At 40.7% G+C, this 22,545-nt stretch overlaps 1 protein-coding gene across 2 annotated transcripts; it reads right to left on the bottom strand.

Moving 5' to 3' along the window:
- Positions 1 to 357: 357 nt before the first annotated feature.
- Positions 358 to 21,969, bottom strand: Steap4 (STEAP4 metalloreductase). 2 transcript variants are annotated; one of them, XM_029477705.1, is made up of 6 exons: positions 21,703 to 21,969; positions 8,915 to 9,024; positions 5,900 to 6,357; positions 4,775 to 5,302; positions 3,259 to 3,423; positions 358 to 1,941 (listed from the first exon to the last, which is right to left on the bottom strand). In XM_029477705.1, exons 3-6 carry the CDS (start codon positions 6,353 to 6,355, stop codon positions 1,678 to 1,680), a joined length of 1,413 nt encoding a protein of 470 aa, XP_029333565.1. In that variant the 5' UTR covers positions 6,356 to 6,357; positions 8,915 to 9,024; positions 21,703 to 21,969; the 3' UTR covers positions 358 to 1,677. The 2 variants fall into 2 exon arrangements, with proteins under 2 accessions (XP_029333565.1, XP_021019512.1); XM_021163853.2 differs by lacking the exon at positions 8,915 to 9,024.
- Positions 21,970 to 22,545: the final 576 nt, after the last annotated feature.

The following is a 22,545-nucleotide window of genomic DNA, read 5'->3' as shown; positions in this document are numbered from 1 at the left end:
GAAATGGTATATCAAGGGAATTGAGAAAGTCATATTAAAAACTGGCACCACAGCAAATGTTATCAAATATTCTTTAATTTTATACTATTAACTCTTGGAAAATATTCCAAGGAAATAATTGAAAATACAGAAATATTTTGTTAGTACAAAGACATTACCTCAATTGTTCTCTTAGTAAAAACTGAATATACTCTATATGTTTTATTAGGGCAATAGTAAAAGAAATGTCTGTGTTATATAAGAGCTTTATATAAAAAACCCTGGATTGTGAGCAATGTATGATATCATGTACAATATACGATATAAAAGCTAGAAAAATGAAAAATAAACAGCCTTTGTAGATTAGGCAGAAAAATGTCAAACTCAATGCCTTTTCTTTATTTCAGTGACCCACGGGAAGATTATGCAAAGATCTCCTTTTAGCTCCAGGCTAGAGCTAGGGATTCTCAGCCTGCTGACGGTCACCTTGGGAAAGGCACTGTGCACACAGGAAGCCCGAGCTGGCTGCATCTGACCCATGACCCACTGCTGCTCGCCTACACCCTAGCACTCCACCATTCTCTCAGCTATCCTTTCCTCGCTCCAACGAGTTCAGATGGTTCCTCTTAACTGCACCACTTACAATGATAACAAAGGCAGATTATGGAAGCTACATGTTTGTACTAGAAGTTAATTTCACAGATGCTTAATACTGAACAGTATTTGCAATGTATAATGAAGAAAGCACTCCACCACCGCAAGTGATCCCAAACAGCACAGTGAAACTGTAGTAGTATTTGCGTAGCTTACTAGCTAAAATTCTGCCTTATCTGACATTTTTGTACAAGGCTATTATCAGCCTGTGTCTGCCTGCGGCACTTGAAAAACCCAATGGATCGTCCACTCTTTCCCCATCGTCCCTTAACTTAGGATCGCTGCTCAACTCTTACCCCATCTCCCCTCAAGCGGTCCCTTGTGGAGGAAGAATCTTGGGACAATTACATAGCTTTCCATATATCCAAGGAACAGCTACTTCAAACCAATTTTGTTGCAGTATAAAATATTTCCCCATAGTAAGTGTCAGTATTGGTAAGAGCAAAAAATCAAGGGGTACACATGACTACATACTCACTATGGCACGGCTGGGGTGTGTGTGGCTCAGTAACATATCATTTATCTAACATGTATAAGGCCTTAGGTTTGAGCTCAGCACTACAGCTAAAGCCCAAATAGCCCCAGATCAGTATGACAATAGTTATGATCACCACTCCTTCCAGGAAACGAACTAACCCTCTTTCTGTCTACTTCATTTGGGGCATTCTCTAGGCATGCCAAGCAAAACCTTTAGTATGACCAGTGTTGCTTTTTCACTTACATCAGCCCTTGAGTTAGGGAAGGAAGTTGCGCACACTCTTCCAGAACTCTACAAAACATTGCATCATTCAAGTTGCCCATAATCACAGTGGCATCCCTGGGGTTTCTGGGAAAGGAAGTGAGGGAGGCCCGCAATGAGTCATCACGTGACTGAGGCAGTGAGGGCTCCCTTGCTACTCTGGTCTTTCAAAGTGAGGCAACACTTCCTACTATGATGATAAAGTTAGGACCATGACAAGAGAAAATGCTTTCTTATAACTGGATACATTATGCTTTAAACATTTACTGCAATAGTACAGAAACTCTGGCAAATTCAACTGTAGCTTAAATATCCGATTTTCCGTTCAGTGCTGATTGTGTGTACTTTGAGTTTCTTTCCCAGCCCTGGCGGATGCGAGTGAGGGTGTTGTCTATGCATGGCATGATGAGGATGAACTTCAACACCAGCACCGCGCAGGGGATGATGAGTGCCAAAATATAAGCCGAAGGAAGGCTCCACCTTAGAATCGAAGGGCTGAGGAATCTCTTTCCACCATACACCAAAGTATGGGCTGTGCACAAGACCAGGGTCAGATAACCCAGTTTGGACTATAAACAAATAAACAAACAAAAAATAGAAGTCAACATCATTCACAACTTTCAGTGAAATACTGTGTGCCAATGAAGCTTACTTGTCCACAACCACAAATTCATGACGCTGTTATGGTATTTAGAACACTGCTAGGTTTAGAAAAAAATTATAATCTTTCTTCAGGATGATAAAACATTTCATTAAAACTATAAAAAGGCTTGTTTATTGATGACATCCAAGTTTTATGTTAACCTGACTTGACAAAGAAAAACGTCCTAGGAATAAACTCTTTAGGTTAGGAGACATGAATGCACCATTTCTGTCCACAGAGGGAACTCTTTTTATGGGTCATCTTATCAGGTGTTCAGGACCGAATGACTTCTACAAGCTCTGCATTCTCTTCTGTTACTGGTTCAAGGCCAGAGGCTAGCCCATTTCCATCACAGTACTGGTTCAAGGCCAGAGGCTAGCCCATTTCCATCACAGTATTGCTAAGTATTGTGGAGGCCCTGAATTCTGAAGCTCAGTTTTCCTTTCTGTCTTAATTCCTTGAATTTGTCTACATTTGGCCTCTCAGAGAAACAGCTGGATTTGATAACCAAATCTAATGTCAGTTACTAATGGTCTGTTTTATTATACTGTTGCACAAGGAACATGCATGGGAATTATCTGGAGGGCTTGTTAAAACACATTTCTGGGCTCCGTCTTCAGAGCCTCTCATTGCCTGAGTTGGGTGGGGCCTGGAGCTTTGTGGCCTAACAAGTTCCCTGGGTGATGCTTTAGCTGCTTCTCTGCATGCGATAGACACTGTGAGGACCACTGCTCTCCTGGAATAGGTACCGCCTTTTATGAGGTGTCTGGTGGTTAATACTTGGACAAATTGAATTTCTCTCACACAGGCCAGGAATAAGTCTAGGGTGATGATACTTATCAAATTTTTGTTGAAGTTTTAAGCTTTATGGTAAAACTCCCTTTTCTTATCAATATGTCCAGATTGTAAAACTGAATTTTGTCTTTGCGTCCTTTTCACCTTTCTACCTGGTGACTCCACACATAGTTAATAGCTTCTTGGTGCCCTTCACTCTGTAGTCTCGATGGTGGCTCTGGGTATATTCAGGGTCTCGGCAAGCTGTCCCAAGCAGGAACTCATACCCGTATCGAGTCTGTCTGTCAGTGTCTGAGTTCATTTTTCTGACTGAACTGCTAATAATGTGACTAGGGAAGTACGGGAGCCAAGTGGAAAACTTAGGCATGATATGAGAGTAAAACTGGAACATTTGTAAAAAGCTATATTCCTTTTGAAATACCAAGATGTTTAAATCTGATACACTTACCTGGACAAACCGGAACTCTCTCCAGTTGACCATGTTGCTTACTGATGGCAAGGAAGTGACTCCCAACAGAAGGAACAGAAAAAATCCCAGGATTCCCAGCGCCAAGTAGGAATCATTGATCCAGGCATAAGAGGTAATAAATGGGCTGTCTTTATTACTTAGGGCCTATGAAAAATTAGAAACAATTACAAGGGGGACTGAAACACACCTCTCTCATTGTGTAACTTGCACAAAGCAAATTGTGTATCATTTCTTATTGACCACTTACGAATAGCTTTGGAAAGTACTTTTGAATGTTTTGAGCAGAAAAGGTAATTAATTGATTCTTCTGCAATTTTGTTATAATTCTAGGAGTCACATAGGGGGTTTTAATTCATCTTATATATCTAAAACAAGTCAATATTTGTGCTAATCTTCTTCAGTACATGGCTTTCTGTTTCTCAAACAAAAACAGTGTTATTAAACAGATATGTCAAAATTCACTTTTTATATTATGTTTACTCTCTATCTTTCTTCCTTTCTTACACACACACACACAAATACACACACACACACACACACATGCACACACAAACGCTTGCACACGAACACACACGTTTGGGTCTTTCATGCTGATTATGTCATCACACAGCATTAAATCTTTCATATCACAGTGTGAGAAGAATCAGGCCATGTAGTGTGATCCTTACACAAGAAACTTTTGTTGGGGAATGTGTGAGGGTACTGTGGACACAGTACCGGCAAGTTATTGAAGTTATTGACTAAATAGCCTTAGAGAATGTTACAAGATATTTAGAGACCATTCATTTCTAAATCAGACCAGTCTTGCAGCATCTCTGCTGTAAATTCTGAAAGGCTACTTGTGCTGATTTCATCTTTGAGTATTTATTCATTAGATAGTATTTGATATTTGTTCAGAATCATTTGGTTTTCCATATATTGAGAACAATTTCTCACAAGTCAACCATTAATGGATTTATAAGCACCCTTTTATGAATTTGTTGGTAGTGTTGTAGCACATGTTTGGTCAACTCCATACTTTGTGGACAGTAGTTTAGACTTCAAAATCAGAAGCTTGAAACATAAGGAAGGTTGTGTGTTTAGTGACTCTTACCTGAATCTGTCAGTTGGTCAGAGTCTCTGTGAGCCCAGGATTATAAATCTAGAGTCACATGAGTCTGGACTCTAATTTTTATTTTCAGTAGTTCTATGTGATCACAATTGGATTAGTTTGCAAGCCCCAGGATAGGGTTTCTGGTTATTGATAATTAAAAAAAATAAAGATGCTGAGTGGGTATGAAAGTTCATGCTTCTAATCCCAGAATTTGGAAGATCAAGGCAGAAAAGCCATGAGTTTGAGGTCAGCTAGGCCTAAATCATAAACTGTTTAAAGCACAAAACAGAGCAAAAGACCAACTTTGGGGAACAATGTTCTGCAGTTGTGAAATGGATTGTGGTAGAGCAAGATGGTGTTTTGATTTAAGGAGCTGAGAAATACAGAGGAGAAGAAATTTACCTGAGTAATGGTTGCATTTCTCAGCCTCCATCGAACATAGTAACGGATAGGAATCACAAGTGTGTAGATGACATGAAGGAAGGCAAATCCCAGAGCTACCAAGCCCAGTTGCTTTCTGCAAAGCATCCAATGGTCAAGCCAGTTTGGGAATCGGCGGTACTTTGTGCCTCGATAGAGCTGCAGAATGGCAGCGAGAATACCAGGGAGGTACACCAAGGCCAGCAGGATCAGCGCTGTTATAGGAAAGACACGGTTCGGGATGGAAATGGCCAGGCGGAACGTAGCATCTGTCTTCCCATTCACGTAGGGGTATATCACCTCTCGTATTGCACAGTACACAAAGAAGAAGACGCACAGCACAGAGGACAAATAGAAAGGAAACCTCCACATTGGAAATAGTTGCAGAGGGTAGTTTTCAATTTCACTGGCTGCCATGAGGGATCCTTGGTCCAGTGGGGTGAGCCCAAGTGTACGAGCAATGTCCATCACTCTGTGTTTGGCCTTGCTGTCATTTCCACAGACAAATACCTGAGTCGAAATAATGAATTCCATAGTTATTATTTCCTTTATTTAATGATTACCATTAAGCTTTATATAGGCACCACATAAAAAATACAACAGCAAACTATTTTTGAAACAGAGATAAAGAATTTTATCTAGCAAGATGAAGCTGTGAACGAACTGGCATGTGTGTTTCGGACAGCGAAAGACCAAGCTCTTTGGTTGAGGGTAATGTTAGGCACATAATGTTGCTATAAGCTGAGATTCTCTGCAGCATGAGTGGTTTCATCTTTCTCTTGAATGTGGGCACCACATCATATATGACTGTGGCTAAACTCGGGCCATAAATGGGCCCAGTTTCACACAAGTGAAAACAGAGTCAACAAATAGTTTGTTTCCAGTCTGGCAAGAGAATTCTAGATTCAGACATGATTCGGTCCCATCAAACTACTAATACACACGAACCACAATAGACTACACTTCTCAATGAACCCTAAGAAATTGCCCTTAGCACAATTAGAAAAATGAAATATTTAATAGGAATTTTAAAAGAGTTGTATTCAGGTATGGACATATTAAAACATTCACCTTTAAACGACTGAATTCAAGTTCATTTAATCTTACCTGCCGACTTGCATCTAGTGTTCCTGACTGGAGAGCCCAGGCTGAGATGGTGTTAAATGCTTTGACCACGTGGGCTCCTGGCACCAGCTGAGCAAGGTATTCTGCATTTGATTCTGGATACTGATTGATTTTGAGGTTGTTACTGACGTCTACCAATACTTTTCCTTTGAGACAATCAACTAGTTCTGGGAGGAAATCATAGTGCTCTCTGTGCGTGGCTAGGATTATGATGTCAGACTTGGATGCTGCTTCTGAATAGCTCAGGACCTCTGCCCCCCTGGGCAGAAGGCTGGACACCTGGGGGTTTCGACTCCCAAAAACGATAGAATAGCCACACTGAAGCATTTTCAATCCCAGTGACTTCCCGAAATCCCCTGTTCCGAAAATGCAGACAACTCCTTGCTTTTCTGAGGAATCAGTAGTCAGAGGAAACTCATCTGCACGTGCTTTCTCCATTACTGAAAAGCAAACAAACGAAATACGGATCATCAGCATGTAACTGAGATACCCCAAGACATTCAGAGGAAAAGGTGCCATGCTTACAAAAACAATTGAATATCTTGCCTGGGAATCCAGCCACAATTCGTATTCAGAAGCTCGTTTTTTTATACAAGTTCACACAGTAATTTATCTCACTCTCTCGTCTTGTGGGGGATAATATGTCTTCTTTCAGGATACATTTTCTCAAGTTCTACTTGAAACCGTCAGCTAATGTAGAGTTTCTTTTTTTTTTCCTCTTGGGTAGGGATGGGAATTTTAATGATTTATTTTTCCATGCTGAGAAATGCACTGTCTACCAAGGGCTAGACAGTTGGCAAATATTTGTTAAGTATGAGCAGGATGGAATGGGAGTGGCAGAAGGAGCAGGGTCCTCCCCGTGTCTCAAGCAAGGGGTGCAGTCAAGAGGAGGGGCTGACACGCAGGGGAGAGAGAAGCGGCAAGAGAGGATGTTGCCAAAGACATGACTTCTCTCATTCAACCGGGCTAAAAGTAACATCAGTGAGTCACATGTGCAGTTCCCACACCAACTCTAACGGTGTTGGCCTTTACACAGTAGCTTTCATGTCAATCACGAAACACAGACACACAGACACACACAGACACAGACACAGACACAGACACACACACACACACACAAAACCGCACCTTTTAAAAAAGGGAGCTTTGGACATTTCCTTTTGTGTTCAGCTCACGACAAAGCCCTGTCATCTTAGCTGCGCCTGACTGAGGTTGTGCGATTGCAGCACACACAGACCATGCAGGCCTCTGCACTGAGGCAGGACTCATGAGAGAGATAAGAAATACAGGACGTTCCTGTACCATCGCAGAAACTGTGACTAACCAACATAACTGAATCATCTTACAAACTATCTGGAGATGCCCTCAGCAGGTATCAGGAAGGGCATGAACACATGTGGGAAAGTATCTGGGGTTGAAGATGGTTCTTCATATGCAAGCACGGCTGCCCTTTCAAAAGTTCTTATCATCTATGAGGCAAATTAGTATTTAGCAAATTTAACTAGCAGCTAATCAGTTAACATCCACATATACAATATTATATACGACTATATATGTGTATATCTGTGTATATTGATGTGTTCAAGACAGGGTTTCTCTGTGTAGCCCAGGCTGTGTTAGAACTCACACTCTGCAGATCAGACCAGCCTCATAGAGATCTACTTGCCTCTGCCTCTTGAGTGCAGGGATTAAAGTTGTGTATCACTACTGCCCACCAATTAACAACTATTTTCATAGAGAAAATCTTCAGGCTGTCACCTGATACGCTTACCATTCCGTTCTGTGCACCTACTGTGTACCCCTCTCCTCATTTGACCCCTACTACTTTATTCTAATGTTTTGTTCCTCATACTGGATTACTGTGTACAGAAATTATAGAACTGGTAAATTCACCAGCACTAAGAGACTAACTTCTCTGCAGCAATCTTCTCACTGATTGTTATAAATGCAGCAATTCCAGGTGGTTTGGGCCATTTGACCACTATGAATTGATGCATTCTAACATTCTCTAAAGTTTTGTAAAAATCTAGCTTATAAATATAAAAAATGGATTGTGTGGTTTTTATATGGGCTTATTGGGGTTGGAAATTACTACAATGTGGTGTGTGTATGTGTGTGTGTGTATATGTGTGTGTGTGTGTATGTGTGTGTGTGTATGTGTGTGTGTATGTGTGTGTGTATGTGCATGTGTGTATGTGTGTGTGTATGTGTGCGTGTGTGTATGTGTGTGTGTGCATGTGTGTATATGTGTGTGTGTGTGTGTGTGTGTGTATGTCTGTGGAGACCAAGAACAACTTTGGGTATCATCCTCATGAAAACTCTCTATCTCCTTAGACAGGGTCTCCTATGGGCCTAAAGCAAGGCTAGGTTACCCAGCAGTGAACTCAGGGACCCATTTATATACAGCTCTCAAGCTCTGAGATTATGAAAACCCTCTATGCTTAGAACTTGTACATGGGTCAGAGAATCTAATTCAGGTCCTTGTGCTTGTAAGACAAGCACGTTATTGACTGAGCCATCTCCTCAGACCACTTCTGCACAGAATAACTTGCAATATGGCCTTTGGTAGCTTATTCAAACTCAGTCTTATTTAAGATGAGAGATAGTATCTGCTTATGAGATATTGAAGCTTAATTTATGTATCTTGAAACAGTTCTTGAGGAATGAATGCAAGTTTATCATTAATAGGTTATTTAATCTATTTTTTAATCTAAGGACTTTAACCTACTAATTACTTAATATGTATATAAAGCATATAACTTGAGCAGCAATCATGCCAACATAACTGTGATTATTTTAAGTACATTTAAAAAATCGGAACCAGAGACTAGAATGTGTCTGCTTTCTCCACTTATTATTTTTTATAAATAATTTCTTTTGTGAAATGGCTATAGACCATACGAACATATCAAAACACTTATGTAGAAATGGGTGAAGTATGAATTTCTCTTATTTGTATTTTTTCATATTTTAATTTATTATCCTCTTAAGGTATACCTTGGCAGTTGAAGGTAAAATTCTTGGGATGTTGGTTCCTCCAACTCTTAAAATTTGTTTGCACTTTCCAAACTGCAGAGATGTCACTGGGTAAATTGCAGATGTAAAAACTGGTAAGGGGATAATAAAATATTACTGACTGGCCCAATAAAAGAAAATGCAGCTTACTTATTCCCCAAGCACTTCCTGATGACCAGGGTAGACGCGCTAAGGTTATACTTTATGGCCACAGCTTGAGACTCACTTTAAATTTTCCTGGTTCTATTTTTAGTCTCCAGGCAGAAACTAAGCTCTGCTCAGCAAACACTGCCCAGTAGAAACTTAGTTTTGGGTCTTCCATTCCATCTGTACCTCTTGCTTCTTGTCATAGGGCTTCTCTAAGACCCATGCCTGCTTAGCCTTCAGGCATACAGGGTCCATGGGGGCACCACAAACCAACAGGGGGAAGGCCTCTGTGAACTCTGTCTTTCTTTTGTGGCTCTTTTGTCTTCTGGCACTCAATCTGACATATTTCCTAAGATTCCTCACAAGGCCCCAGTGGACCAGAGCACTCATTATCTGTGACCATGGTTAACCCATGGCCCTCTTGCACTGTCTTTCCATGTTCCCTGGCCATGCCCTCTGCCCTCTCTTCCGCTTCCCAGAATGAGGTCTCTAGTAAATCTTTGGCACACAGTCCTCTGCTTGCAAGATTACTCAGAATAATGATAAAAACAAATAATGTGGAAAAAATTTAGCATTTCTTTGGAGATTTGATCCTGAGCTCCTGGAAAAATATTGTAATTATAGATGTTTACAAAAATAGGATGTATGCGTAGGGCTTGTTTTACAATTGGTGCTACACAAAGAGGGTTACCACACCCATGTCAGACATATTTGTACCTCAGAATAGCTACATGGAAACGTGGGTTCATGAAGGTGGGAAGGTTTCCTGCTCAGACTTTTCAAAATTTCCTAGCCTACTGTTAGACATAAAATTCAGGAAAACAGGAAATCGTAAGAAAGGCAGCACACATACAGAGTATTTACTGAAGGTAAAATGGGTTAAAGAATTACAACAACTGTGTTCTCTTTCTCTTGGCCTTGTGGGCACTACACACCCTCAGCTGGGTAACTAGAAAGAACAGGAATTTCCTAGCTTGAAGGGCCTCCAGAATGGTTTACTTCCTATGGAAACACCTTCCATAGAGTGGAAGGTGAAGTGATTCCACAGGAATGTATACACAGGCTGCAAAGGGACAAAGGTCACTTTGATGGTCACAGACACAGCTGTCATCGAGGTGAAGAAGAATCTCGCCCATCACGTCCATCACGTCCATCACATTCATCACGTCCATCATGCTCTTCTGTCTGCTCACTCTACCCCAGGCATCGGGAACAGAGGCAGCAGTCTGTAGAGACGTTCCTACTGATGCCTCCCCCCAGCATGAGAGTCATGTGAGCAAATGGGAAAGAGATATAGACCATTCCAGCACTGGGCATCTCTGCTACTTCTCTTCCTAGTCACACACATCTCTCTCCAGAGTTGGTTCTGATTTAGAGTCCATTTTAACCAGCTCTCTATAGTTTTGTCTTTCTGAGAATGTTACAGAAATGACATCACAGGCTATAGAAACAAGCTGATAGCCCTCTGTTTTCCCTCTTGTTTGTTTTCACTCAGGACAATGCCCCTGAGGGTCATCCATGTTGTTTTGTTTAACATTATTCACACGTTATTTCAGTTTCACTTAAAAAATTTGTTCCTGGAGACCAAATCGAAAGCTTGCATGTGCCAAGCATATAACATACCGCTTAGTTATACTCCCTGTTTTAGAGCTATCTTCATCTAATGTAGAACCTTTTAGGTGTCTCTAACTTGGCTCACTGCAGTAAGCACTCATGTACCAGGTCTGGCATGACAGTAAGTTTCCATTTGTTTGGGACAAAGGCTCCGTGAAATGACTGGGTCATAGTGCAAGTCCCTGCTCAGTTTCAGAGTGAGCTTCTTGACCACTCTCCAGAGACCACACTGTTCTATGTTCCTCCTTAGTGGTGTAGGAGTTCCAGTATTTTTTATTTATTATTTTATTTTGTTATTTCAGTGTGGTTTTAATTAGCACGTCTTTAATGGCAAATGACACTGAACATCTTGTTATGCACTTACTTGTTATGCATTTGTTTATCATCCTTGGTGAGACATTGTTTCATGTCTTTTGCCCATTCTCTCTCTCTCCTGGTCTCCTCCTCTCCTCTTCTCCCTCCCTCCTTCCTTCCCTTCCTTCCCTTCCTATCTTTCTCCCACTGTCCCTTCATTCCCAAAGATAAAGTTTTACTCTAGTCCAGGCTGGTCTAGACAGCTTTATAGTCCAGGGTAGTCTCAGACTTGCACAATCATTCTTCCTGACCCTCCCAAGTTCTGGGATTATGGATATGAACCACAACACACAGCTTTTTGCCCATTTTTAAAAATTATATTTCATATATGTGGATAGACATATTAAATATAAGACTCTTGTTAGATACATGATTTATAAATATGTTCTCCTAGCCTGATATTTTTTCATGTCTTATAGGGTCTTTGTAGAAAAAGAATTTTAAAACTTCATGACATTAATTTATTGATTCTTTTCTTTTATAGATTATTCTTTTGATATCTAAAAACTCTTCATGAAGCCCTGGGTTCTAGATATTTTTCTGAAAGTGTAAAAATTAACTATGATCTATTTTTAGCTCAGTTTTACAAAGTTTAAGGCTTAGTTAGGTAAGTGTGTGTGTGTGTGTGTGTGTGTGTGTGTGTTGCCTATATAAATTAACTAAACATTTATCCTTCATTTGTTGAAATAATATCCTGTTTTATTAATTGCTTTTGCATCTTTGTTAAAAATCAATAATCCATGTACGTGTGGGTCATTTTCTGGGGTCTCTATTCTGCTCCAGTAATCTATGGATATGATTTTTGCCTATTCCATATAATACTGATAGCTATAAGCATGTATGTATATATGCATATATATGCATATATGTGTATACATATATAATGTTTAGACATAGACACATGTCTAAAAAATCGATAGTCACTCTATCTAATGTATTCTTTAAAAAACTATTATAGCTAGTCTAACTCCTTCTCCATTGAATTTGTAGAATAATCTTGCATATTCACAAAATTTCCTTTTGAGTTTATATACTTTTAAAAAAATCAATGTTTTAAAAATTTAAAATTCATTAAACAGATTAATTAAAATTTTAGGAGATTAAATTCATGAGCTGTGTTAAACATATTAATTCATTGGACTTCCAAGATGATGACAATTCAGTTGAAAAGTACTTGTTCGATATCATCCTGAGGACCTAGCACTCAGGTTAAAAGCCAGGTGTAGTGGATGCTTGTAATCCCAGGGAAGGGAGGCGGAAATAGGAAAATCTCTAGATCTAGCTTAATTGGTGAATGCTAGGAAATGGTGAGATCTTGTCTTATAAAATCCCAAGGCTGATGTCTCATACTTAACAACCCTGTCTATTGATATGTAGTCTCCACACACATATATCTGTGTATGTACATGGTCTCTCTCTCTCTCTTTCCCTCTCTCTCTCTCTCTCTCTCTCTCTCTCATATACACACACACACACACACACTCATGCAATAGTAGCCTGTAGATAGCTAATGAATAGAAAGAAGTTTCTAATGATGGATTAGAGTATAGACTTCATTTAAAAGAGAACTGAAAACTTACAGTTATTTGTGTTCTAGAACCCTGGTATCAAATGGCACATTTTACCACGGTCAGTACCTTAGGGGAGAATGTCTTTTTCAGGTCCTTTAGTAAGCATGTCAACGACCTAATCATGGCTCTTCCAAAACATGGTACTTTCTCATCCTGAGATTAGAAAATGGGCCATTTGTTTCATCCCCAAGGTTTGTAGAATAAAGAGGAAAAAATGTAAATATTTATATATGTAATGGCATTTCTAGAGGAGAAAAGAAAGAAAATCTCTTCTGTTTGGCACACATAATTTTAAAAGTAAGTAGCCACCATGATTTTCTCTGTCATCTTTAATTCTAAAAAAATGAAAGAAAATTCAAATTATTTACATAAACACTGACTGTCAGTTATTTACACACAGCTAGAGTCAGCGTACTTATTAACTAACCCAATTTTATGTTTTTATGCAAAGTAAAAATGCAAAAATAAATTTCATATGTAAAAGCTTTGGAGGTAATCAAAGCAAATCTCAAGAGAAAATTACTGTTGACACAACACACAACTTTTAGTTTCAGGAAGTAGCGTCATGGGCCAGCTCATAGGTGGGCAGAGAGGACCCACTCAGAGATCTTGGTGGAGTGAGGAGGAGGGGCTGCCTCTGGAGTACAGACAGGCATCACACTTTCCTGACTTCAGTCATGAAAGATTTCGTGGGATCATTAAGGATTTTGGAGAAACACACACTTCTATAAAGTGTTATTCTATGAAGTAGTATGTCTCTGGCCCAGTGGCACATTCAAATCAGGTTGAGAGCTTGCACAAAAACTGAATGACTCTTGACACATTTCACCTTCTTCACAAGTTTTCCCTGTAATCTTGACTGAAGGCTAGAATTCCTCTCTTTATGAGGAAATCCAAAGGCTGAATGAGGCCCGACTGTGCACACCTCACAAGGGACAGAGTCCAAGAATGTCAGACTCAAGACTCGGCCTCAGACTGCACGTAGCTTTTCTCTGTCACTCTGTCAAGGAAATATTACAGAGAGCTGCTACCCAACCCGAGAAAACCACCCAAGTCTCCCATGGAGTTCTTTAACAGCAACACACAGCAAAGCACGGTGGCTGGTTAGTCATTTACTTGAAACAGCCTTTAGAGTCATGCTGCCTTTTTCTCCATTTGAGAATCCAGCTTAGAATTCTCAAATGCTGCTTCAAACATCTGAATTCTTCAGAAACTATCCACCCTGGATACACGCGCGTACACAGACCACCAGCCCACAGGCCCAGTGAGGATGAAGAGGCAAAGCATTCAGATGACTTATAGAGTGCATTGATCCCCTGGAAGAAGAAAGTCAAAGCTCTGGATCTGTATGCTTCAAAACCTGTCTGTGTATTATTATCGAAAATTGGACAACATTATTTAATAACCAATAGGCTGGGTTAGACGGTGGAAGTGCTCCAAACAATACAGAATAGGGTTACAGAGTAAAATTGCTCTGAGAGGAGCAGTAAGATTCTGAGTGCTGCTCAACGTGAGTCTCTTCAAGGAGATGCATGTCAATGAGGACTGCCAAATTTAATAAGTAAAAACACATGATACCAATTAAATTTGAGTTTCAGCGAATGAGTAAGTTTTAGAGCAACCATATCCTTTGCAAAGCCTGAAGCACATTCACACTAAATCTATGAAATTCAGGTTTGACAGGGATGGTGCATTTTATGTGATATCTTCTATCAAGCTGATCCCTTGCAGTCAGAGGGGAAAGTAAGTATGTATATGTTATCCGTTGTGGTATTAAAGGCTATCTTTACAAAATCATCACTAAAATAGTTTAATTAGTCCTGGCACGAGGGTGGTGATGTAGAAGAACGGTTTTGAATGTCAGGCCAACCTAGGCTCTAGAGGAACCAGGCCAGCCAGGGTTGCCCAGGAAGACTCTGTGTCCAAAAGCAACAGTACATGTAATTACCTTGACTGGGAAGCAATACTTGGCAGTTGGTAGCCAATTTCTCTGTTGGGTATATGAAATGGAAGACTACTAGATGCTTTATGTGTTTGTAGATCTCTGTGATTGAGAGATGACTGAAGAACATGAGAGATTCTCTGAAGGGATACTCCAAACCTGTCAGCAGCATCCATCTTTAACTGAATATTGATCATAAAGCTTCAGTAAGTGATGATCATATAGAACAGAATGGAAATACCAATGGCCATCACACAAAGCTTGTACTTATTTAACAGTAAAAAAATACTCTGAAGAAAAGATTGACCTCACAGAAATTTAGAGCTCATGAAAACTAAGTTTTAGACCCTGCATCTAATATACATAACTTTATTTGTGCTGTCGGAGACAATCTCATATAGTTCAGGCAGAGGGTAGCCTTGAACTTTTGATCCCCTGCTCTACCTTCTGAGTGTTTGGGGTTACCAGAGTAGGCTAGGATTCAAGCCCGTGGCTTTGTGCATGCTGTACAAACACTCTACCACCTGAGCTTCGTCCTCTGATATGTGCGTACTTCTCACAGATACACGGGGTTGCACACTAAATTCCTAATATGTCAGTTGAAGTAAAACTCACAGCAAACACATATAGGATAAGTCACCATTGTGTAATTTACAAAACCATTCTGGTAACTAAAATTAATAATAGCATACGTTCCCAGACGTACGTCCCCAGACGTTGTCTCGTTTTGCCATACTGCCCAGCTGGCTTAGGACTTGCTATGTAGCCAAGGTGGGCCTTAAATTTAGGGCTTTCCTATGCTGAAGTCCTGGGTGCCAACAGGTGTGTGCCACAGAGTTCATCAGAAGTTGATGCCTATTGCTCATTTATTCAACTGAGAGTTAGTGTCTGGAAAATAGATTACAGCATTACTTTGTGAGAAATGCTGTTTATCTCAGGGAAGCCTAGTCAATGACTAATCTCTGTGTTCTCCTATTAACCAACAGAATGATACACAAAACTTAGTGTACAAATTGGTTAAGTCATAAGAATGTAACTAGAGAGAACCTTCGCATTAATATTGTGTGGTTTATATATTTTGACATGAACTGCTAATGTCCAGGCAGGAATGAGCTGCGTTGGTAGCTGAACTCCAGTGATCCTGTCAGGGGACAGAATCCTCATTCCCTTTCAGAGATGGATGACAACATAGTAGTGTAGGCCTGTTATATATCTTAATTCCAGTGTGGAGGAATTATTTTTAGAAAGTTCTTTGTTGGTATTGTAGTCCATTTGGGCATCACATGGGTGCACGGTGTTACAGTGATAACTCAGCACTATCTGTCAGGGTAAGTTAAGATAGTTTTGTGATTTCTTGGCCATGTAGGTTCAGTGTCTGCTACCTGGGCATATTAGACCCTTTACTTGAGGCCTGTGGTACATGGGATGGCTAGAGATTCAGTTATGCCTTGGTTAATTTACCTTGACAACTACCAGGACTTTCAATCGGGACCAACTTACAAATCTCTAGTTCATCAGTGATGTGGCAGCAGGAGCAGAAGGCAGAGGTCACCACCAGCAGAGAATTCGTTCTCTCTTGATGGCTGACTGCAGGGTATCTGACATTCTATGAACATCTGGCTAATTTGGCATCTCCAGCAACTTACCAAACATTTAGCGTCAGTTGGTGGGTTTGGCTTTTTTGGGGGTTGTCAGAGATGTTTAGGACATGATTTAACAATTTTAATTTTCAGGTAACCTTGTCCAAATAAAATGAATAGTCATTCATGTCACTGGGAATTATTATCTAGATATTGGTAACTGCTAAACCAGTCAGGAGACAGAATTTGTCTGTGTATCTGATCTCCCTGCCTCCTCAGAAACCCTTCTCACGGGCCCTTCCATTCTGTTTTAAAATAGCTTGCCATTTTTAGAAATTTCTGGGGATTGCTTCGTCTTTCACCTTTGGGCTAACATTTGCCTCCATTTGTAAACTGGCTCTCTAAGGGATGGGTCCCAGTTTCTCTAAAAGAAGCATCAGAAGGATACAGGCCTTCCACTCCCATCCTTCTATTATACTATGATACACAGCTTCTAAGCGGTGCTAGTTGATAAATGCTTTGAGAAAACAGCTTTTCCCTTTTAATACCAGGATTTCAATCTGAGCTCCCTCTAGTGGCTGGAGCTGGTTTGCCGGGTAGAAGCTTGAAATCAGACATGTACTTTTCACATCTTGGAAATCACCAAAGGCTGCACATTAGGACTGGTTTTCTTTAGAGAGCCAGGGACCACAGCACCAGCTCCATTCCTACCTCTCATCTCATCTTCTCCCAAGTATGGCCTGTGCCTACGGAGGTGGCAAAGCAATTGGGTGGATAGATGAAACCACTTTTTTTTTATCCTGATTATATTTTATGTCTAAATCTTTCCTTAGAGGCATTCCTTCCCCAAAGGCTCCCAGGGTAATTTAGAAAACAATCCATGTGACTTCTAGCAGTGCAATAACAGCCTCATACTCTTGTCTCCCTTACACATTGGGCCAACACAATTTAGGCTGTAAATCCAATACCCTTGGACTCTTGCTTCCCAAAGGGAGTCTTTGTGAACTCATTCCACCAGAAATATCTTCCAGTTTCTCAGACATGACTCAGAAATATGGCAAGGAGAGTTTAGGATATCAGTCTAGAGAAAAATGTACACCTGGCACATTATTGTTAACTGCAAGGAGCTAAGTGATGAACTGCTTCACCATCTCCCCAGTTCCTACATGGTTTCTGTTTCAACCTCCCCCCATTTCTTTGACTAGTTTTCCATATTTCTATGTCACAGAATTGAAGATGATAAACAAACTACCTTTGAACTTCTATACTGAAGAAGAATTAACTAGAAATACAGCTGTGTGTGTAAAAGAATACAGTATAAACAGGTTCTTTTTGAACTATTAATGGGCTTCACATTTCGTGGTGGTCCATTAATGTACCATAATGTCACTAAAAAGAAAGTGAAACAGACACCACTTTTATACTGTCTTCTATTAACAAGACAGTTATAATAATTTGACTACTTTTATGTAAAAAAAAGACACTTAACCTTCTCTCCAAAGGGCGGGGTTAAGATCTGGACTTTGATGGTGTTAACCAAAAGTAATAGATCATTCATTGTCATTAACTATGTACATCCTTGGGCAACATCTTTCCAACACAGAAATCAGTGTCATCGGGAGTGATTAGGTGAAGTTTCGTATTTCCAGGACATTTGCATAGCTTCTTTGTAACAGACATTGTGTTAGGCAAAGGCATGAAGTGAGGAATCAGAAAGTGCCTGTCCTCAGGAAGCTCAGGTCTCAGAGAGAAGACAGCTTAGGGCCAAACCATTACCACACACATGAGGGTCAGGCACAGGCATGGACAGATGCTGCTGGGAGACGGAGGAGAACGTTCACTAAAGCCTGCCAAGTTGCCTCAGCTACCATTTCCTTAGGTTGAAAGGTGAGTTCAGTGTTTCCAAATTGTAAAAAGAGCATGTATCGATGAAAGATACAAGCTTCCCATTGAACATCAACTATCTTCCTGTTCCCCAAGTCCACAGCTCTGCCCACTAACAGTGTGCTAGAAGATACAACTTCCTTCTTAATGTATTTTATGTTCCTTAATATTGGGTGCCAAGACCAAAGAGACTATCTAGTTTGTGTTCTAAAAACTTAAAAAATTTTAAAAGTGTGTGTGTGTGTACACATGTGTGTGTGTGTGTGTGTGTGTGTGTGTGTGTGTGTGTGTGTGCATGTTCGCAAAGGTGCCCAAGAATCCCCTGGAGTTCGAGTTATAGGTAGTGGTGAATCTCTTGACATGGCTACTGGGAATTCATCTTGGGCCCTCTACAAGAGTGCTGGGCTTCTACTCTTACTGCAGAACCATCTCTCCAGCCCTGCTCAATAACTCTTCTTTAGAGATGTGCCATATAATTGGATTGTTACTTCTTAGTCTTCTTTTAATTCATAATTACAGCTCTTAACTTTTCAAAATTACCCTTCCCATACATTTTCTTTGGTTTTAAGAAAAAGGGTGAACTTTATTCTGATGTAAGGACTGATGATGTACTTTAAATTTAAAAGAACCACACATCCCTCAAAATTACCTTTCAGAAACACACTTCTGTCAAAGTACAGTGTGGAAAGAGCTCGCCACACATGGCAGGATGAACTCTGATTGTGGTGCGGAACTTAGAAGTTAGATTAGGTTGTATCTCTCTGCCTCTCTAGGCTGTTTAATTACAGTGGAAATATTTCTTTTAGTAGTTCAGGGCATTCTTTTTTGCAAGGCCATGTTCCTAAAAGGCAATCTTCAAACAGCATAAGCATTCTTTGTTCTTTATTTTTCAACAAATGTGGGAGAAAACTTATTTCTATATAGGCCAAGCAATTTTCTTATCAAATATGCCTTAAGTATTGATTATCCTTTAGTTAGTTACCCAGTTTGACTCTTTGCAGTACTTCCTTCTTCTTAACAAAAGAACAAGTGTTAATTAAAACCATTTTGGAAATGACCTGGAAGTCAGGGAGAACCAGCTGAGTGGGTTTAAAATATCATGGAGAACTGCTCAAGAAACCTTTATAATTGACTAAGGCGCCATTCGCTTTGGATGTGAAAGAGACACAGGTAACATCAGAGGTCCTGTCTTTGTAAATTTCATTACTATTATTATCTAGTCTGACCTAAAGCCCATCTGGAAAAATTAACTCTGTACGGCCTGTTCCTGCTTCTTGTGGTGTGAAATATGTGTAGATAAGCTGTAGGTGCTTACCAAGTGCTCTCTTCGGATGGCAACTCAACTGGGTGCCCTAACAAGGCCTCCAGCTTTAAAGGGTGGCTCTGTTGACTTTGATTCCCTCTCACCAGGAGTTTGTCAGTCTTTTAAAGACTTCCAAGAAAATGATTTTACAGCAGCTGATAAAATATACCTAGATTTAATTGTATGCATGAGGTGAATGCACATGTACCTATTTGTGTGTGTAGAGGCCAGAGGTCAATGCTGGCTACCTTCCTGCATTGCTTCCCATCATTTGTTTTCATTAGCACACATTAATTATACATGATAGTGGCCTTCATTATAACATTTTATTCATGTACATAATGCATTTCAAATATATTCACCTCATTAATTTTACTTGTCCCCTGCCCACACCTGCTACCTAATCCTCCTTCTTCCCATCCAGCCTTCCTCCTATCCAGGGAGTCTTACTAATCCTGGAGCTCACCAGCTCCAGGCTTTGACAAAGCTAGCCAGCCAGTGAACTCCAGGGAGCCTTCCTCCAGTCACCTCAGTGCTGAGATTACAGGTATAAGCTATGGGAACCAGGTTTTATGAGAGTGCTGAGGGCTCGAACTTGAGTCCTCATGGATTTGGGGCAAGTACCTGACCTACTAACCATCTCTCCAGTCCTTAAATTTATTACGGTGGGAACTAGATAACGAGGATCACAAAAAACTGACGTGTTTTTGTGACTGCAGAATCAGCTATGTATTCTTTGAAAGTGAAATCTATATCATTTAAACACTGGCATTGATGGCACAGGTAATTTAAGGGTAGTCCTTCAAGAGACAAGGCACTGTGGAGTGATTTAGACACTCCGTTTGTGTTCTATAACAAACCTATTTCTCTAAAGTTGCTTGCAATACACTGCAGAGCTTAATGGGTTTAGTTTTTTCTTTTTTACCAAAGGTTATGAAAATCTATTTTTTTTTTCTTCTAAACAGCAGTAAGCTTAGTAAGCTTGTGAAAGGCAGCTGTCTGTAGAACATGCCCAAGTCAGAGGTCTGGTCTAGTGTGTGCTGCTTCCTGCACTGCCAGTTGCTATGTGAATTTTAGCAGAACCATAAATGTGGCCAAATGGAGAAAGTGCGATGACCCAATTTAATGTACACATGTAGCATTTACTTTACGGCTTTGAGGCTGATACTTGAGAGTGCTCCATCCTGTTTTCTGACCCGGTGGTGTTTGCCATGCAGGTAGAATGCTTGCTGGTAGGATTTCACGCCGCGCTAAATCACAGTGCTCTGAAAAACTCGGGGCCTTGCAAAGGCCATATCTCAAAAAAGTTACTGCTTCAAATAAATGTGCCATTTTATAAAATTACACCTACTGGATCAGAAAAAAAAAAGGTTCTTTCATGTGAGTGACACTTATATGACTGCCATTTATACAGAATTGGACATTCTCACACAGCAAGGCTGAAGAATGGTTTGAAAGCCAGAGTATTCTCTGAATGATAAATGTGGTGAAACTTTTAGATGCTCCTGTGAGAACGGTTGGGTAATTTCCTTGTAACAACCAAGCTTGCGTTATTATGGAAAGTAATTACTCAGGTATACCTGGAGCATTAGCAAGACTTTCGACACCGTTCACAGCGGTAGCACCTCATGTCATAAGGCTGTTTTTACCCTGGTAGAGCAGCATTGTGTGGATCCTCTTGGACCAATAGGCTTTCAAGTTAGATTTGTGGAACTGAGGCCACAGTTAGAACTAAGAGCAGAACTCTAAACACCCCGATCCGTGGTTCGGGCGACTTGCTTTCCAGGATACACCGTTCATGTTTTAAAGAGCCATGCACTGAAAAATAATAAAGGCAAAAACAATCCCAAACCACCTGTCATCTGCCTCTGGACAGGCGCTCTTTCCCTCAAACTACGTCACAAACAATATACCTCTAGAAAAGCAATCGCTAAGCTGCTTAAGGATATTTAAATTAAGATCAAGGAAGACCGACTGCCCAATTTCATCTCTGTGAGAAGAAGTCCTTAGATTTAGCCTTATATTGCTGGACTGCACACCTAAGTTCTTCCAGGCTCCTTTCCCGTGGGCACTTCAGATTTGTAGGAATCCAGTTAGACAGAGAAAGAATCCAGCTGGGTCTTTCTCTTTGGGAGTCTTCTGCACCTTGATGAGTAATAAATACAACCTCAGGAAGGTAATGATTGGCTGAATGGCTCAACTGATCCCGAAGCAGCCTTTTATGAGAAGGCTATGGGGGTGAGTGTGCCTCTATCTCTGTATCAGCTGGCTGGAAAGTAGAGTCCAGAAAAGAAGGGCTGGAGGTGGGCTGACAGAAATGGAACCTCAGCCCCTGGCGAAAGCAACAAGGCAAAAGAGCCAGTAAAGTGACCCACCTGCGGAGAGGCGCCCGGAGGGACGGAGGGACGTTGGTCTGGCGCGGCTACCGTGGGCTCTGCCTTCTAGGCTTGCAGAGGTAGCCAGCCTTTGCTCAGCGCTGGTTCCAGGCTCCCGCTTTTAAGCCAAAGAGCGGAGGGAGGGCCCGCTTGATTTCGCAAGAGGAGCTGTGAAGCAAAGTTTCCGGGAAGAATTCAACCTGGGAATCCCGCACAGCTGGAAGGACCAGAACTTTTTGTGCAGCTCTGGCTCGCAGATGTGGACGTTCTCCGCTGCCAAGCGGGGTATAAAAGGGGTTTTCCGGAACCTTTGGGGTGGGACATCCCAGGTCAGCTGCAGCCTAGAGAGGCAGAGAGATACTCCTTTTCTGTTAGAGCTAGAGGATTCTGGGTAGCTAAGAAAACAGTACATGGGCAAGGAGCTTAGGCATTCCTCTTAGTTGCCTCTCTTCTTACGAAATAGTGGCGTCTTTCTCCTGCCAGGAGCCCTGATTTTTAACAGAGTGAGAGCTTAAAAGATGGAGAGTTTTCAGGTCTTCGTCTCAAATGCAGATGTATCTCAGTGTTCTCCAGGGCTCCAAAGTTACTTATACCCAGGCAGCTCAGTGCATCTCCTCCTGTTTATTCCTTCCCTACATGGTAACAATGCAATGCAAATGTTACCTAAATGGATGCCACACTTTATTGTTTGGGAGAGAAAGACAACAATAAAACAACAATACCTGCTTACACATGCAGAAAAGAAGAATATATATTTTTTTCCTAAATAGTTTTGATTCATTGTTTATTGAAACCACACTTGGAAAACCCATGGAAGTGAAGGGCTGACCACGTATACAATTG

The sequence above is a fragment of the Mus caroli genome, chromosome 5 (assembly GCF_900094665.2).
Source record: "Mus caroli chromosome 5, CAROLI_EIJ_v1.1, whole genome shotgun sequence".
Taxonomy (NCBI): domain Eukaryota; kingdom Metazoa; phylum Chordata; class Mammalia; order Rodentia; family Muridae; genus Mus; species Mus caroli.
Note: the sequence above shows the minus strand (reverse complement) of the source record. Positions and strands in the feature narration are given on the sequence as shown.